Source organism: Planococcus citri, chromosome 1 (assembly GCF_950023065.1).
Source record: "Planococcus citri chromosome 1, ihPlaCitr1.1, whole genome shotgun sequence".
NCBI classification, from domain to species: domain Eukaryota; kingdom Metazoa; phylum Arthropoda; class Insecta; order Hemiptera; family Pseudococcidae; genus Planococcus; species Planococcus citri.
Genome location: NC_088677.1, coordinates 28,206,976 through 28,221,635, shown reverse-complemented (window position 1 = coordinate 28,221,635; position 14,660 = coordinate 28,206,976). Strand labels below are relative to the sequence as shown.

The window sequence follows — 14,660 nt, the reverse complement described above, 5'->3', positions numbered from 1 at the left end:
TTTCAGAAAATTGAGAAACCTTCTTACATGCTGAAAAATATTCTATAATGGCGTATTAGAAATTAGGAGTTTCATGGAAAAGGGGAATTGGTAAATTTTTTTACCAATTTTTACAAGTTCAATAAACTTGAAATTTTTTTTAATAAGCAAACATTTTCCAATTCGTTTTTTTTTTTCGTGGAAGAACACTTCAATATCACTGAGTATGGTGCAATTAGTTAAAAAAATAATTTTAAATACATTCAGAATTGTAAAAATTAAAAAAACCAAAAAAAATTGACTAAGGCTCTTTTTCCATGGAACCCCTCAAATTATATTTGCCAATTGAATATACGTTGAAATTGTTGAATTGAATTGAATTGATAAAAAATGGTCAAAAACAATTACCTACAATACAGTTTTTTCGCGCTTTGTCTAAAAAAAGATTAAAATCACTAAAAAAAATAGTGTGCGTAGCACACTAAAAATTCCAAAGACTCCTAACGTCTTGACAATTTAGGAAAATGTTTCCAAAATGCTTCGGAAAAGTATTCTAAACGCATTAAAATGATCTCAAAACACTTTTAAAAAAGCATTAAAATCACCTAAATCCCCCCCCCCTACTAAAAGCAATTGAAGTGGTCCAAAACGAATGAAAGCCTTTTAAAAACGCGTCAGAATAAAGTACGAGTAAAAAAATCATTAAAATCACTGAAAATGACTAAACAGGGGTGAAATTTCTATAAAAAATGTCGAGAATTGAAATAAAGCTGTACCTAATAAAAACAAGTTAAAATCATGAGAGAATATAATACTTACATAAAGTATCAAAAAATCACTATAAATTACCAAAAAATGATTGAATTTTAGTAACGTTTGCCAAAAATGTGACTTGAAAAAAATTGATCTTTTTAAAAATTTCAAAAAATTTAAATTAATAATTCAATTCATTTCAAGTATGTATTTGAATTACTTACTTCAAAAAAAATGAATTGAAAACTTGAATTCATTTTAATAACCCCAAAAAAAGTTGAATTAGGTAATTTCAATCCAAAAAAAAAAAACATTCCTCATTAGAAATTAAAAGCCATTATCTGGAACTAATATCAAACTACACAGAATTCAATTTATGCTTTACTGATGGTTCTAAAATCTCTAACTTACATACTGCATTTATTCTTTCTCATTAAATGAAAAAATTTTCAATTTCAAAATTCATGAGGTCTCTTCAGTATATATATATATATACTTCTGAACCTTTTGCAATTCACTATTGTCATTTGAACATATCCAGTATCCACCACACAGCTTGAAAACAAAATTTGATACAAAGTGACTCTCTTAGCTCCTTGATCTCCATACAAAACATTTTTTCAGAACACCCTACTGTTCGAAATACACACAAAATTCTGCCAGATCTCCAAAATTCAAACCACACCATCAACCTTATGTATACTCCTAGTCATGTCGGCATTGAAGGAAATGAAATTGTTGACACCTATGCAAAATCAGCCACCAACCCCCCACCCTTCACCATTTTCACCCCTAACGATATAAAATCCTTCTTTACACAAAATATTCACACTAAATGCAAAACGTCTGGTCCTCACAGACATCAAACAAACTCTTTCAACACAAAAAAACAATCTACCCCTGGAAGAACCCTGATCACCTAAACAGAAGAGAAGAAATAATTATAACCCGTCTACGAATAGGTCACTCTAAAATCACACACAACCATCTCTAACAAAAAATTCTGAAACCCCCCTGTCAATTCTGTGAAAATGAACCTACATCCATCCAACATTTACTAATTCACCTGTCCTAAATTACAACAAACAAGACTATCTCTCCAAATAAACCCAAATTCAATGACTATCCCTTACAACTCTTCTGAAATCCAAAAATAACTCTACTAACAAACATCAACCCAATAAACCAAATCTAAACCCCTTTCTTCAGGGGTGTAATAATTCTGCAATTATAAACACCAAAAAAAAAAAATAATTGAAAATTATTCAAATTCTAACAAAATCCTTACAACAGGTACCTTGCCTATGTATTTTAAATGTGTCCAATTTCAATCCCCCTCCCAAAAAAAATAATTTATTTGAATCAAAAGAAAAATTGGTCTAGTAAATTTTAAAACTTTGGTACCTAGCTCAAGTTCATATGCTTCAGAAAAGGTATTTATTTTGTTTACTTATTTTATTTTTTAGTGGCGGGTGCGGGTGGTGGTAATGAAGTTGGTACAACGCCTAGTACCAGCACAGCTTGGTCGCAACCACCATCGCCACCTTCTTCATCGCAAGGCGAACACCATACCTGGTCTGAAAAACCGACCACATCGTCACCGACATCTACGAGTACAAAATCATCGCCCTCTTGGACATGGAGTAGCGAAACTAGTACGACGTCGACATCGACGACCACGTCTCCATCTTATTCTACACAGCCCAGCACCTCAACTACGATCACGCCTTGGTCTTCTCCGACGACGACTGGTTTCCCTCAGAATAACAACGGCCAGCAGGATGATTTCAAAATCGTGTGTTATTTCACGAATTGGGCTTGGTATCGGTAAGTACATACATATAGTATGATCTGAAATTCTCATAACTAAAATTTCAGCTGCCCAAATTGATATTTCGTGAATTTTTAAAAATTTCAAATTGAGAATTTTTGAAGGAATTTTTTTTTAATTTTGGAAAAATTGTTGGAAGTTGCAAAAATGGCTGCATCTTAAGTCTTGAGTAACCCCACCCCTACCTCCCTCAACACAAATTTCGCGATTTCGAGCCATTCTGGAATTATTTCCAGCGTTGAATATTTCTCCAGAGGCTTTAATTCAGTTGGGGCAAAAAATTAAGTCATTATTGTTGGTTGACAGGCAAGGAAATGGCAAATACCTTATCAACGATATCGACGCCGATCTGTGTACCCATATAATATACGCGTTTGCAGTCTTAGATTCGAATAAGTTGCAGATTAAACCTCATGACACTTGGGCCGATCTCGATAACCGTAAGTACAATAAGCTCGTAATCGTATTTTGTAGATGTAAAAATAATTACAAGGTCGACATTTGATTGCCGAACATCTCTTTGCGAGCAATCTAAATGACTTGACGTTTAATTTTCCATTTGCAAGGATTCTACGAAAAGGTAGTGGCGCTGAAGAATAGAGGCATCAAAGTGCTGTTAGCTATCGGAGGATGGAACGATTCGGCCGGAAACAAGTATAGTCGTTTGGTGAACAGCAAACAAGCCAGAGACAAGTTCATATCGCACGTGGTACAGTTTTTGAAAAAATACAATTTCGACGGCTTAGATGTAGATTGGGAGTATCCAAAATGTTGGCAGGTAGGTCAACAACCACATTTAGTAGATACATGTCTAAAGTACACCCAGCAAATCGTTCGAATTCGGATTTGATTTTAGGTAAACTGCAAGTTAGGTCCATCCAGCGATAAAAAGGCCTTTTCCGATTTCATCAGCGAACTGAGAGAAGCGTTCAATCCGCATGGTTTGCTTCTTAGCGCGGCTGTATCTCCTAATAAAAAAGTCATCGACGAAGGTGAGCTAGCTCGACTGTCTGCATGGCTTTAGTAAGTAAGTGTCTATGGGAGATTTTGGTTGGTTTCAGGTTACGATGTGCCGTTGTTATCCAACAAGTTGGACTGGATATCGGTGATGTGCTACGATTACCATGGCCAATGGGACGAAGTGACCGGCCACGTTGCACCAATGTACGTTCATCCGGATGATGCAGATAAAACATTCAATGCGGTACGAAAAAATACAATAATTATTTCCAAAAAAAAGTAACTTTAGTAACTAAAAAAGTAACAAAAATCTAGCACGACATTTTAAAATAATGTTCTGATTTTAAATTTTAAAAAGTTGAATTTTTTTGAAACTTTCCGATAAAAAAGAGGCTTTTTGACGAATTTTGGCAACAAAGTGAGAATTTTTGCAATTTATGGTAATAGAGTCCATTTTTGTGCAAATAAAGCGAGACTTGGACAATTTTAACCAAAGGAAAGGCTTTTTAAAAACATCTGGCAAAAAAGTGAGATTTTTGGAGTTTTTTGAAAAAAACGACGATTTTTGTAATTTTATTAGAAAGGGACAATTTTTTTCAATTTTTGACAAAAAGCAAGACTTTGACAATTTTAGCAACAAGTAGAACTTTTTGAGAGTTATTGGCAAAAAAATCGCACTACTTGGCGATTTGTGGCAAAAAATCAAAACTTGCACAATTTTTGAAAAAAAGTGAGAATTTTTGGGGTTTTTGGAAATATAAAGTACCATTTTAACAATATGGGCCAATTTTGAAAAATGAGATTTTGTTACAATTTTGGTCGAAAAGCAAGATTTTAAAAATTTTATCAAAAAACTGGACTTTCCAGAAAACATTTGCAAAAAAATGATAATTTTTGGCAATTTTTGGCTAAAAAGCGGGACTCTATAATTATTTTTGAAAAAAAGTGAAATTCTTCAAAAAGTGAGTGTTATTGTTGAAATTTTCAAAAATTTCCGGAAAAAAGTAAAACTGACATTTGGCAATTATTGACAAAAAATGATACTTTTTCGCAACCTTTGTTAAATGATGTTTGGCCAAAAAATAGGAATTTTCGGAAATCATCAGGAAAAAAATGAAGACTCAATGGCATTTTTTTTTTTGGGTGTACTTATCGAAGACATCACTCTATTATTTTTTTTTTTTGACTGACATCTTTAATTGAACAGAACTTCAGCATTCATTATTGGGTAGACAAAGGAGCCGATAGAAAGAAAATCATAATGGGAATGCCGATGTACGGTCAATCATTCACGCTGGCTAGTCAGAAAAACGATACGCTTAATTCAAAAGCATACGGTGGCGGCGAAGCTGGAGAAAGCACCAGAGCCAGAGGTTTCCTCGCTTACTACGAGGTATGAACCATAGTCGAATATTTATTCAGCCATCTACATAGGTACTCGTAGCTATTTAACCTCCAAAGTACTCATTTGGTTACACTGTGCTCTGTTGTGTAGATTTGCGAAAGAATACTGCGGAAAGGATGGCAAGTGGAATACGACGTAGAAGGTAGAATGGGACCGTACGCGAAACGCGGAAATCAATGGGTCGGTTTTGACGACCAAGCCATGATCAAACACAAGTCGCAATACGTTTTCTACAATAATTTAGGAGGCGCCATGATTTGGGCTTTAGATTTGGACGACTTCAAGTAAGCATTCGTTTCATTCAATTGGACCTCAATTAAGATGACACGTGTCACGTGCGTTAATTGGTTCGATATTTTTTCATTTTATTCATTTGTTTGTGTTTGTTTGGTGATGAAGGGGTGTTTGCAATTGCGGCTCGTATCCGCTGCTCAAGACTATAAACAAAGTACTGCGAAAGTTCACAGACACTATTCCCGAATGCTATCTAGAGTCGAATTCGCGAATAGAGACTAAATTATTCTACGAAAACGAGGCTATCGAATTACAAGGCGTCGGTGACGAATGGCGGTACGAGACCTGCCAACATGGCCAGATTAAAAAACATCCCACTGATTGCTCCAAATATCTCATTTGCTCGTTCGGCGTTTACAAACAAGAGCAATCTTGCGCCAATGGTTTACATTTTAACGAGGTTCGTATAATACAGACATAAGTGTAAATATGTACATTACTCGTTGTGACTGTGAGATCAATGGTCAAGAGAATCGATGAACCAATGTCTAGTGTTTTGATTCGTTTCCTTCCTTTTCAGAAAAGAAACATATGCGATTGGCCAGAAAATGCTAACTGTAAGCCGTCCATTATGAAGTACGCTGAAGAATACTTTTTGAGTAATTTACAGAAACAAGTCGCAGCTAACGTGCCACCTAATAAGACGACGGCGGTGGGCAGCAGCAATGTTGGTAAGTAGGACTGTTGTACGATCTGTAGGTACGGTAATGTTTTGAAAAAGACTCATTTTTGGAACAGATAAAAATCAAATCGAATTTCCTGTCCGAAAATACGACGTTTTTTAGAACGTTTTTTAATTACGTACAAAAGTACAAAAAAAACAACAGTATTACAATCACTAAAAATGATTAAAAATTGATGAAAATCCCGGTAAAATTCGACAAAATGTAGCAAGGAGGGCGAGTAAAACACTAAAATCGCAGTAAATCGTTAAAATTGAGCAAAAAATTGCATGAAACATGATTGAAGCCTGTTTTTTAAAACGAGTAAAAGAATTGAAATCACTGCATCACGCTCAAATGAAATTTCAATTGGATTTGGCAAAAATTGCGAGTACGTAAGTAAGTAAAATTATTAAAACCGCTCGTCCAACACGTATTTCGATTTGAGAAAATGCACAACCTGCAAAACAGCGTATACGCATCGCAATAACTCCGGCGTTAATAAAATTGCATAACCAGTTTGCCGTAAATACGAGCAACAAAGACAAACGGAAGCATCGCTTGAAATTGAATGACAAACTTGTTTGGCGGGGAGGGGGGAGTTTGACACGGCGATTTCATTTCCGTGGACAGATTTTAACTACAGCCCGCAGTTCCCTCGCGATTCACCCTTTTAGACTGAAATTTGAACTGAATATCTACTCTTGAAAATATGCGTTTTCATAGGTAATTTTTTCAGACGAATTTGAGGTTGCTGAGCACGAAATTAAACTCCAAATCAAGCGTAAATTTGCGGTTTTGGAGATAATTATTGTTAGAGGGGAAGGAGGAGACCTGCGCGAAAAGTGAATGCCCAATTCGTATCCTAAGATCTCTAATTTCTCAAATTTATGGGAGAACATTTTTATATCGTGTCCTTTTTTTGATTGAAAAATTTTTTAAAAAACAATCTCAAACAAATAGTACATTACGTGACAGGAGCGGAAAGTATGCGATTAACGAGTGCGAAGTTTAAGGAGCGAGGCGAAGCCGAGCGACTTAAATCGCACAAGTTAATTGCGTTACTGTCCAATCCTGTCGCGTATACTATTTTAATTTCATATGAGAGGAAAATAAGTGCTGAAATTTTAAAAAATTGTTAATTTCCAATTTGTAAACATGTGCAGAAAACGGTTACTTTCCTCCCGAGGGAGGAAAGTAACTGCTTTCCGCACATGTTTAGATGGCTGCGTTAAAGACGTATTTTCCAACCGCAAAACTGGCTAGGAAACTACTCATTTTCCGATCATATGAAATTAAAATATTTTGATCGATCGTGAATCTTATTTCATTGTAGGTACTTCAGGTAAAATAGAGCCTAACAAAAAATCATGACCAAATGACTTTAATAAGACGCAGAAAAAATTCTGGATTTTTAGCTCAATACATATTTGACCCTTTCCGGCTCGAGCCCAAAGCTTTCAAAATTCAATTGTTCCATTTTTTTTTTTTTTTTTTTTTTTTTTGAAAAATAGTCAAGATGTTCTTCTGATGTCGTTTGCCTTGCATATGATCGATTTTAGGCCATTAGAAAAATTTTTAATTCATTTTTTCCAAGTGAATCAAAAAAAAAAATTTTGACACACAAAAAATTTTCAATTTTTGGAAACTTTGATCTCAAGCTGGGAAGAGGGGTGAAACGTTGACCAAAAAATTTGAAATTTTTCCTGCTTCTCATTAAAGTCATTTGACCATGACTTTTTTCCAATCTCCATCAAAGTTCGAAAAAACGCCTCAGAATTACCAACACATTTTTAAGGGTTTTTTCCCTCGCTTTTCTCGGGCTAAATACGTATTCAATTTTTCTGTTTCTGAATATTATCTGTACGTACTACCTACTCAATTTTCAAAAATGTCAAATGTGGATAAATCAAGTTCTTCTAAAAAAATACCCAATAATTTACTTATTGAATGATAGATCTTTGAAAACTTCGGTCCTCAGGCGTATTGGTTTTTTCTTTTTTCTCTACATAAATTTATTATTTACACTCAAAAAAATGTTTATATCAAAAAATAAACTTCTCTCATAAAAAGTAAACGTTTTTTTTACTTCTCGAAACTCAAATTTTCACAATATTTTGCCCTCACTTTATTCGGGCATGTTTGCTTTTCTTTTTCGAAATAGGAATTTCTAAAAAAAAAAAATCATTCAAATTCTGAAATGTTGAGGGAAAAAAATCAAACTCCTCACATAAAAAATTTTTTTTTACCTATCAAAATACTAATTTTCAAAAGATTTTGCCTTCAGTTTGTTCGGATCTGTTTGCTCTTCTAATTTAGAAGTTGGAATGTCTTTAAAAAAATCGTCATTCAAATCCTAAAATTTTGAACCCGAAAAAATAAAACTTCTCACATAAAAATAACAAAGCTCATTCACCTATCAAAATACGAATTTTTGTAAGCTTTTGCCTTCTGCAGTTTTTTCAGGCCTGTTTGATGATTTTTTTCAAACTCGGATTTTCCAAAAAAAAATCATCATTTAAAATCTATAATTTTGAAACCGAAAAAATCTAACTCTTCCCATAAAAAACATTTTGTTTTCACCTACCAAAATATGAATTTTTGAAAGCTTTTGCTCTCGCTACAATCGGGTTAATTGGTTTCTTGTTTACAAAATAAAAAAATTCCACACTTGAGGCTTCTAAAAATTGAACAGGGAAAAGGAAAAATGTTTATAAGACACGATAGGCTATAAGAAGATCTATCTAGGACCTACAACGCCAACTGACAAAATTGTTTTCTCACCTTTCATTTTATTCGGCGAAATTTTGTATTTTTTTCTCATATTAGTCGGAAAATTTTCGGTTGCACAACCCCCTTCCCCCTCCCCAACACCTTTAGTTTCGTCCTTTCAAGTGAGTCAGGAGTCAGCACCTATCATGCTCATACAGGCTGTAGCTGAAGTTGATTTATAGGTACGTACCTACAGTTGACGTAAAATCTGGAATTTCCAAAATATCGCTGGTGGTTCTGGAATGGCTTGAAATCACCTCCACTTCTTTAGATAGAATTTTGCAGAAATTTCAACATTTTAAAATTAGCTGGAGGATTCAGAAGTGCTCAAAACAGTTTGAAACCGTTTCTAATTGATTCGGTGGATCCAAAATGGGGTCCAACTTTCAGCTTTCTAGGTCAACTCTGTGAAATTTTGATCATTATTTTTCAAGTGGCCACTTTTGGGTACTTTTAGGTGACCTGCATTTTTGGATTTTTACAATTTAGGAATCTCAATGGCCACTTTTGGGCAAAAATTGCAATTTTTAAAATCATTTTTCGATAAAAAGGTAGTACCTATCTATTGAAAAGATTCAAAATTCTTTTCACTTTCGATTATACGATTGACGTTTTTGTTTTGTTTTGTTTTGTTTTTGAACGTTTAGCATCCAAATACAAAGTAGTTTGCTATTTAACCAATTGGTCGGCGTACAGATACAATAACCAATTGTTTCCGTTGCAAGCGTTAGACTCGCGTATGTGCACCCATTTGGTATACGCTTTCGCCGTATTGAATCCGAAAACATTGACTATCGGCTCGAATGAAACGTTCGCCAGATTGGATCGAGGTTGGTACGCATGAGAGTGGGTAATTGGCAGTTTACGAGCATTTGCTTATTTACACGTGTGATTTACAGAATTCTTCAAGAGGGTACGTGTGCTAAAGGAGACGGGCGTCAAGATAATGCTGGCCATCGGTGGCTGGTACGACTCGCTGGACAACAAGTACAGCGTCATGGTGAATAGTCGCTCCGTCAGATCTCATTTCGTCAAACACGCGGTCAAATTTTTAAAAGATAATGAATTCGATGGTCTCGAAGTGGATTGGGAATTTCCCAAGTGTTGGCAAGTAAGTGCCTATATAGCTGCCTATACCTATTGATTTCCTCGCTTTCCAGACCAATTCCTTGAACTTATTCGTAAATGTTTTGCTCTGCAGGTAAATTGTGATAAAGGACCAGATTCGGATAGGGAAGGTTTCACGGCGTTGTTGCGCGACCTGAAGGAAGCATTCAGCAAACACGATTTGTTACTATCTGCAGCTGTTTCGCCAAGTCGCGATATTATCGAACGAGGTAAGTTCGAATATCGAGTAAGGTTCGTTAAAGCTAAAATGCTAATGTGTAATTGTGTAATTTTTGGGATCGCAGCTTACGATGTGGCGGCCATCAGCACATACGTTGACTGGCTGTCTTTGATGGCATACGACTATCACGGGTACTGGGAAAGCAAAACCAATCATATAGCGCCTCTTTTCGAGCAGAACCACAATACGCCTGATCGAATGAACGTGGTGAGTATGAGTAGGCTACCTGTGACGTTCAATAGCTTATATTAATCAAACGAGTGTACGTACTACAAATAGCTTTTTTTGAGCAGCATTCGTCCGTTTCATACTGGTTGGAAAAAGGTATACCGAAGAGTAAGCTGGTGGTAGCATTGCCGTTCTACGGTCAGTCCTTTTCATTGGCCAAAAATGCCAGCACTCGCGGAGTAGGTGCCCCAGTAGTTGGTCCTGGTAATGCAGCCAGACACACCAGAGTTCCTGGTTTTGTCGCTTATTACGAGGTAGATGACCTTTCCATCCCTCAAATCTGAGTACTTATTGAATAAAGCTAAAGCTGAGAGTTTGGTTTGGGTGTTGACAGATTTGCGAAATGGCGTTGCAAAACACCTGGAAAGTGGTTAAAGAAAAGAACGGACATTACGCGTACGATGGCCAAGACCAATGGATCAGTTTCAACGACGTATCCGATATTCGAGCTAAGGTACATTAACTCTACACAAACGATGCAATATTATGTAATGCATTGCAAATAATTTTGTTTTTGTTTTTTCTCTTCAGGGCAAGTACATCAAAGATAACGAATTAGCCGGTGCGGCGGTTTGGGCGTTGGATTTGGATGATTTCGTTAACATTTGCGGTTGCGGAGCGAATCCTTTACTTTCATCCATCAACGAAGAACTCTTAAGCGTCAGCCGTCCAAATGAGAATAATCATAAAGATTGTATACTATCGTCGTAGCATTTCTATTAGCAGCAGTTGTATTTAATTGTTGAACTTATATTGCGATGCGAATATGAAATGCGATCGCTTATTTTGTGTTAGGAATGGTCGAATTTTACCATATTACTGTAAATATTCCCACCGTCAGGCGTCAAGTGTGACTGCGAGTGAGTGTTTAGTTTTAAGTATATTGCGATGTTTAGGTACATATGTATGTATACGTAGGTATATTCAATGTACCTCTCCATACTTATTAGCCTACGTCTTGGTATTTGCGACTACGACTAACGAAGGGACGAGTGCCACTGACTATTGTGATAGACAGCCGCACTTGTACCTCTATAGAGCCGCAGCAAGTACCCCTAGAAACAATTTTTGCCTTGTAAATATAAGTTGGTCAAGTTGTACAGTAAATAATGTCGATGGTGTCTTTTGAAATCTGAAACGGGTGGGTACATGTGCTCCTATACTTTTTTTTGTGCTAGTATTTTTGTTATGTATACGCTTCAACTACCCAAGTGCCCATCCTGCCTACTCCTACGTCATTTTATGTGTACTGTCTATCTATGTGTGTACTTATTTTTACCCTAATGCCAGAATTAGTACCTATTTATCGTATGTAAGATGTGGAATCTCAATTTTTGTGCCATATAATATACTTATTTGTCTATAATCTAGTAATGTTTTCTATCTTTTTTTTTTTTACAAAAAATGGGCGTTCAGAGTGAAAGTAGGTAGGGTCAAAATACAAAACTAAGCTCATATTCGGACTCAGCGCCCCCAAAAACCTAACAAACCATATGTCACATGATATAATAATTTTTTTCTCATTTTCAGATGAAATTGAAGTATCCGTGTTAGGGGTGGGGAGGGTCAAAATACAAAACCAAGTTCATATTCGGACTCAGCACTCCCAAGACCCTAACAAACCATATGTCACATGGTATGATAATTTTTTCTCATTTTCAGATCAAATTGAGGTATCAATGGAAGGGGTAAGGCCAAAACACAAAACTAAGTTCATATTCGGACTCAGCGCCCCCAAAACCCCAACAAACCATATGCCACATGATATAATAATTTTTTTCACATTTTCAGATGAAATTGAAGTATCCGTGTTAGGGGTGGGGAGGGTCAAAATACAAAACCAAGTTCATATTCGGACTCAGCACTCCCAAGACCCTAACAAACCATATGTCACATGGTATAATAATTTTTCTCACATTTTCAGATGAAATTGAAGTATCCGTGTTAGGGGTAGGGAGGGCCAAAACACAAAACTAAGTTCATATTCGGACTCAGCACCACTAAAACCCCAACAAACCATATGTCACACGGTATAATACATTTTTTCTCATTTTCAGATCAAATTGTGGTATCAATGGAATGGGGGGGGGGCCAAAAAACAAAACTAAGTTCATATTCGGACTCAGCACCCCCAAGACTCTAACAAACCATAAGTCACATGGTATAATAATTTTTTTCTCATTTTCAGATCAAATTAGGTATGAATGGCAGAAGTAGGAGGGTCAAAGTACAAAACTAAGATCATATTTGGACTCAGCACCCCCAAGACTCTAACAAACCATATGTCACATGGTATGATAATTTTTTTCTCATTTTCAGATAAAATTGAGGTACCAAAGGCAGGGGTAGGAAGGGTCGAAATGCAAAACCAATTTCATATTCGGACTTAGCACCACCAAAAACCGAACAAACGATATGTCACAGGGCATTACTTGATATTTGCAGCTTTAGTCAAAATTTTCGTCATAAGATCCAATGGGGGAGTCTGTGGTAGGAGTTAGGAGGGCCAGATCACAAAACCAAGTTCATATTCGACTTCAGCACCCTTGAAAACTTAGCAAACGATACGTCACATGGCAGTATTTGCCATTTGCCCCTTTAGTCAAAATTTCCAACCTTCTCCCCTTCTTTCAAATAAGCAATAAACAGGAAGGATTTCCAAATTATCCTGCCTTTTTTCACCCTCCCCCCTGGCCCCTGGCACCATTAAAATGTCTGAGACAAATCCTCTTTCCATTTGTGCACCATATCCATATAAATCTCAAGAGTACAGAAGGGCGATCAAAAATATCACAATTTTACAGAACCATGCCATACCTTTACCATCATAAAAATTAATCAAAACCACTAAAAGGTTAATAAAATTTGTGAAATGAAATATAATCGAAATAATACTGGGTCAAAAGCTAGCATTAAATTGATTGTGAGCCAAATCCCCAACCTATACAATCACGTTTCAACCTATAACATGAAAAATGAAATAAAAAATTTGTCACCTCGTGTCTTGAGAATCGGTATATTTACGATGTTTTCATAATGTACCCACACGAGTAATACATATGTGATATGTACTTGTATCCGTAATACTATGTACTTCATAAAGTGAAAACAATTGTTATTTTTTCGCAGTGAAATCAAGTCGATATGGATACCACACAGGTATAGTTTTAATTTGCTGAGAGGGTTCAATAACATAGAGAAGTCGAGTTGTCACGAGTTGCCAGGGGCATTGCATTTCTCACTCATGGCACAACTACCTACACGAGGTACCTACTGTTACTCGTATTTTCGCGAAAATATGAAAGAAAATTTACATAACGAGAGAAATTCGCTACGATTCGAATAACACAACCATGTTCACCTAAGACAAGACAGTTGTGCCTATTTATTTTCTCGAATCAAAACGAATTTAATCAACGCTTTGAATTAGCATCAATTCCCCATCAAGTGATTTGTGAACACGGCCCAGAGGAGTCTGATAAAATGGAACGAATCAAACGACGAATTTGAATTTAAAGTAAATTAAACATGACCTTGAAAAAAATTGCCAAATAACTAAAGGGATGTGTTTTCAATGGTCATAAGTTTCAAGGCCTTTGGCCAAGTTAAGTAAGTTATTTGTCGACCGAAGATTCCCATAACGAAGGAAAACACTAGAGAAAAAGTTCAAAGTAAACTTGTTGCTTTTCGAAAACAGAAGATATTTTAGCCAAGATTTCTATATCATTAGACAATGCAAATCGGATTCTCAAACCCTGTGACAAATATCTGCGAGGGTATCTAAGATGCAGGAGAAAATGTTGATTAAAATGGACAATGCTAAAACAACAAGCTCTTATCGGAATGTTTTTAAAAGATTATTTTTTTCTTTTGAGAAATAGAGTGATGTAAAAACTTTTGGGTTGAATTGGAGCGTTTGTACTTCTTATTTTTCATTTTATTCAAACAAATAGAATAAGAGCTGAAATGCCCCTATAATGAGCGATATTGGAATTTTGTCAGAAAACTACCTACTTTTATCAATGGAAATGTCAAAATTTGATTTTAAAAATAGAAAAAGCGTTAGACTTTTTTGCAGTTTTGACAAAAACACAAAAGTTGGGCTGTAATTTTTTTTAAAAAGTTAGTATTTTTTTGTAATTTTGTCAAAAAACCTTTTAAACGATGCTGCAAAAAAAAAGCTCAACTTTTTCCAGAGAGAAGAAATGTCTAATTTTTGATCATTTTCTTACCATATAAAAAACTTGGAACTTGTCAAATAAAATCAAAGTGAACATTACCTTACGAAATCTCCCTCTTTCACACAAGCTTTATTTTGTGAAGGGGCAGGGGACTTTATTCAGGCCATCCTACTACTCGATCTCTGAAATGATCGATTTCACGTTAAAATCATCACTAAAAATGTTCTGTATTTTGTTTAATGAGATG

General features: G+C 35.6%; 2 protein-coding genes across 8 annotated transcripts in view; one reads left to right on the top strand and one right to left on the bottom strand.

The window, feature by feature from the left end:
- The window catches only part of LOC135831192 (probable chitinase 10), a 48,443-nt gene extending 36,841 nt beyond the window's left edge, over positions 1-11,602 (top strand). For both annotated transcript variants that reach the window (XM_065343498.1, XM_065343497.1), the window contains exons 23-38: positions 2,199-2,559; positions 2,870-3,003; positions 3,130-3,341; positions 3,420-3,555; positions 3,625-3,767; positions 4,731-4,916; positions 5,019-5,212; positions 5,328-5,622; positions 5,743-5,893; positions 9,304-9,486; positions 9,556-9,767; positions 9,858-9,993; positions 10,069-10,211; positions 10,298-10,486; positions 10,567-10,686; positions 10,764-11,602. In XM_065343498.1, the coding sequence (XP_065199570.1) occupies positions 2,199-2,559; positions 2,870-3,003; positions 3,130-3,341; positions 3,420-3,555; positions 3,625-3,767; positions 4,731-4,916; positions 5,019-5,212; positions 5,328-5,622; positions 5,743-5,893; positions 9,304-9,486; positions 9,556-9,767; positions 9,858-9,993; positions 10,069-10,211; positions 10,298-10,486; positions 10,567-10,686; positions 10,764-10,943 (2,975 nt within the window). In that variant the 3' untranslated portion in view covers positions 10,944-11,602. The remainder of the gene's footprint in view (positions 1-2,198; positions 2,560-2,869; positions 3,004-3,129; positions 3,342-3,419; positions 3,556-3,624; positions 3,768-4,730; positions 4,917-5,018; positions 5,213-5,327; positions 5,623-5,742; positions 5,894-9,303; positions 9,487-9,555; positions 9,768-9,857; positions 9,994-10,068; positions 10,212-10,297; positions 10,487-10,566; positions 10,687-10,763) is intronic.
- LOC135831202 (uncharacterized) overlaps positions 1-14,660 on the bottom strand; it is a 572,431-nt gene that overhangs the window by 160,525 nt on the left and 397,246 nt on the right. The gene's annotated exons all lie outside the window — the stretch shown is intronic.